This window comes from Haliaeetus leucocephalus, unplaced genomic scaffold (assembly GCF_000737465.1).
Source record: "Haliaeetus leucocephalus isolate CR32 unplaced genomic scaffold, Haliaeetus_leucocephalus-4.0 Scaffold566, whole genome shotgun sequence".
Classification (NCBI taxonomy): Eukaryota; Metazoa; Chordata; class Aves; order Accipitriformes; family Accipitridae; genus Haliaeetus; species Haliaeetus leucocephalus.
Genome location: NW_010973002.1, coordinates 2,938,859 through 2,942,132, shown reverse-complemented (window position 1 = coordinate 2,942,132; position 3,274 = coordinate 2,938,859). Strand labels below are relative to the sequence as shown.

Here is a 3,274-nt window from a genome sequence, read left to right as displayed (position 1 = left end):
TGCGTGCGGCTGGCCCGGCTGCTGCACGCCCGGGCGGCCCAGCTGCAGGAGGAGGTGGGGTGGGGGCGGCACGGGGGGTCGCACGCAGCCGGCCCGGGGGCGGCCGCCTCCCGGCAGAGGCGCGACGAAAGTTCTCGGTGTCTCTCCCCAGATGTGCGAGAAGTTCACCGTCTGCAAGAACAGCATGGAAATGCTCGCCCAGAACAACCTCAACCTCCCCAAGGTGACGGAGGAAGACGGGTGCCTGCTCACCGGCTTCGATGAGGCAAGGAACCCCTCTCCTTCCTGCTCCAACCCTACCTACCTGGGGCGATTTTCACCTGCTCCAAAAAAACGTGGAAGCCGACCTGGAGATCTGTGCCGGCTCCAGCCGGCTTTGGTGTGGCACAGACCCCCACGCTCTGCATAAGCGTCACCCACTTACCTGCGCCACACCCGCAACATCGCGGCCGAGGCATTTCTGAGCTGTACATAACTTTCTCACCTTTCTCTCATTTCAGGATAAATGCTTGAGGAAAATCTCCAGTGGGCTTTTTACATTTCAGACGTACCTTGAATACATACAAGAAACTTTTACCAGTGAAAAGCAAAACGTTGAATCGCTGTGCTATACTACAGAGCACCTGGCAAATACCATAAGACAGATGGTGAGTTGGTTTTACATTCACTCCAATAATTGTTATGGCTTAGCACTGATGTGTACTCGGAGAAATAGGATGCTATGTGAAGCTGAACATCTTCCACTTTCATTTCTCTCAGCGGAAACAGGTGACAGTTCCTTAATGCTCAGATACTTACCCTTACGACTAACTTACAGGTTTTACAAGGCTTTGTTTTCTTTTCTTAAAGAAACAACTCCTCTTCCTACTTTCTGTTGTTATTTCTAATTTCCAAACCAACAATTAAATACATCACTGTTTTAAGAATAAATATACCAACGCTGCCTGGCTGACAGAAATAAGATTTCTCAGGGAGCTTGTTCGTAATTGTAGAACTACAGTTCAGTCCAAGCCTTTTAATGTTGCAATCCCCTGACAAGTAGAAACAAGTAACCTTTTTTAAAAACCCATATAAATAAGAGAAATACATTTTTACAATATTATTAATCATTAAAACTCTCTAAAACAAACTTTTAAGCCAAGCTGTATGGTATATTGAGAGATTGATCAGTAGCTCAAAAATCAAGGAAGAATGTTAAATTCAATTTTTTACTAAATTGAACTCGAATTTTGAATTTAGTCAAGTTAATTTATTTAGTCAAGTTAATAACTTGACTAAATAAAAGGTGCCGCCTATTGAAAAGCACACATTTTGCTTGTAATCATCACCAAAAAAAAAAAATGTTCCTTCTTTTCAAATACCCAATTCTCTTTTGATTTGGTAAAATAAATGCTATTCATTTCTGACAGTCATGTTCTATGTTTTGGAGAGCTTTGAAAGATCACACTTCAAAAATTCACTTCATTCCTGCAGTTCTTACTCACGTGAATAACCCTTAACATGAATATTTACCTCCTTTTGTCATCAGGGCAACTATTTGCCTGAGTAAGAACCAATCCAGGTGAGTAAGGACTGCAGAAATCTCAGGGCATTATTTCCTTTAAGGCATCTGGTTTTTGGCATCTGAAAAGCCCATTGTGTGTTTGCCATACCTTCCCTGACATATTTATTTATGTCCATCATTCTTTAAGTGAAAGGGAGCTGAACTGCTTTTTTCACACTGTGCTAGCTAAGAACAATAGTCCCGTCATAAGACGGCAACTGACTACTGGCTTCCAACTTGATATATTAGTTTGCAGAAAGTTCATTTCCTAACTGGGAGAGACTAGCCTTTTTGGAAAATTAGTAGGATCGAGGTAGCTGGAACAGGCAGAATTAAACACAGTTATCAAAAGCAAAACCCATACTTGTGGAAACTACAGAGTTTTTGAGAAAGAGAGGAATCTGGATTTCCAGGTTGGAAATTTTTCTTTATGAGAGAAGTCTACCTGCTATTTTGGGCAAGGAGAGCAAGGACAGAATCTGTCACTTGTGGTCACGTAGATCCATCAGCACAATACCTGTCTGGATACCCAGATACAAACTTTTACAGCATGCAACAAGGAGCTGGATATACCAGTAACTGGATGTGTGATCAGAATCCATTTCCAAGTAGTCTGGACAGAAAGAATATTCTTCTCTTACTGAATTTCACAAAAAAAGATGTTCCAGAAGATGTGCATGCTTTTGCCACTTTTTAAAGGGTAGGAGAGATCCTAAAAAACAGCATGAAGCAGATACTTTACTATTAGACTTCTAGACCCCAAATCATCTCAGACAGCTCCATAATTTGTATGAGTAACTCCCATTTTCAGAAGTCACCTACCCACTTCATAGGACAAGTTTTTAAAAGGCATTTGGGTACCAAGTGCCCAGTGCTGTCAGTCAGCATTAGGTACATAACTCCTTTACTCATCTTGCAGTTAGGATCCCACGCATCAGTGAAAGTTGGTGACACTTGGTCTCCCACATGCCTAATTGCCTGGAAAGTAAGAACTAGGCAGCTAAACAAGTTTGACATCTTTGGAAACTGTTAATCTACTACAAAATGTGAGAATACTCCAATGTCATCCAATTAACTTATCACTCACATTGTAGCGGCCAGTACAGGTAATCACCACCAACAAATCATGATCAGCATCTTCCCACTAACCACACGGCTGGCAGACAGCAGGAGAGGTATCGATCTGTTCAGTGCAGCATGCTGGACCGCGACACGAGACGTTGCATTCAAACCAGAACAAACAGTATAGATCAGACGAGACCCTCTGATTCTTCCGGAGCAATTGTAGCGGGCATCAACATACCTCAAACCCCACTGCAGAAGCAGGGCTGTAAGGAAGCACAGGTCCCAGGGGGGTCTGTCGTCCGCAGCACAGAAAGGGTGGATACACAGCTGGTCGGGAACATATTATAAACCAATGCTCTCCAACAAGCTCAATTACAATGTTTTAACCAGGGCACCCCAATACTGTCTTTTTCACAGGTGGTCAATCCCGATGAAGTGATCATCCCAGACTCCGCTACCCAGGAATCCCTCCGTGCAAAGCTGAAGTCCAATAAGAACTGGATAGAGAAAATCACCACCCACCTCATCCTCCGAGATTTTACTTCATTTATGGAGAAAACAGTGAGGGCCATTCGCTACTTGAAAAATACCAGGAGTTTCAGTGTCTGAATGTTTTAATTCAGGCACAATCCTTCGTTACAATCTGTCATGTGGCAGACGACAGTG

At 43.2% G+C, this 3,274-nt stretch overlaps 1 protein-coding gene across 1 annotated transcript; it reads left to right on the top strand.

The window, feature by feature from the left end:
- Positions 1 to 9: 9 nt before the first annotated feature.
- Positions 10 to 3,274, top strand: IL6 (interleukin 6). The gene is made up of 4 exons (XM_010577613.1): positions 10 to 54; positions 152 to 265; positions 501 to 647; positions 3,026 to 3,274. The coding sequence occupies exons 2-4, from the start codon at positions 152 to 154 to the stop codon at positions 3,215 to 3,217; spliced, it is 453 nt and encodes a 150-aa protein (XP_010575915.1). The 5' UTR covers positions 10 to 54; the 3' UTR covers positions 3,218 to 3,274.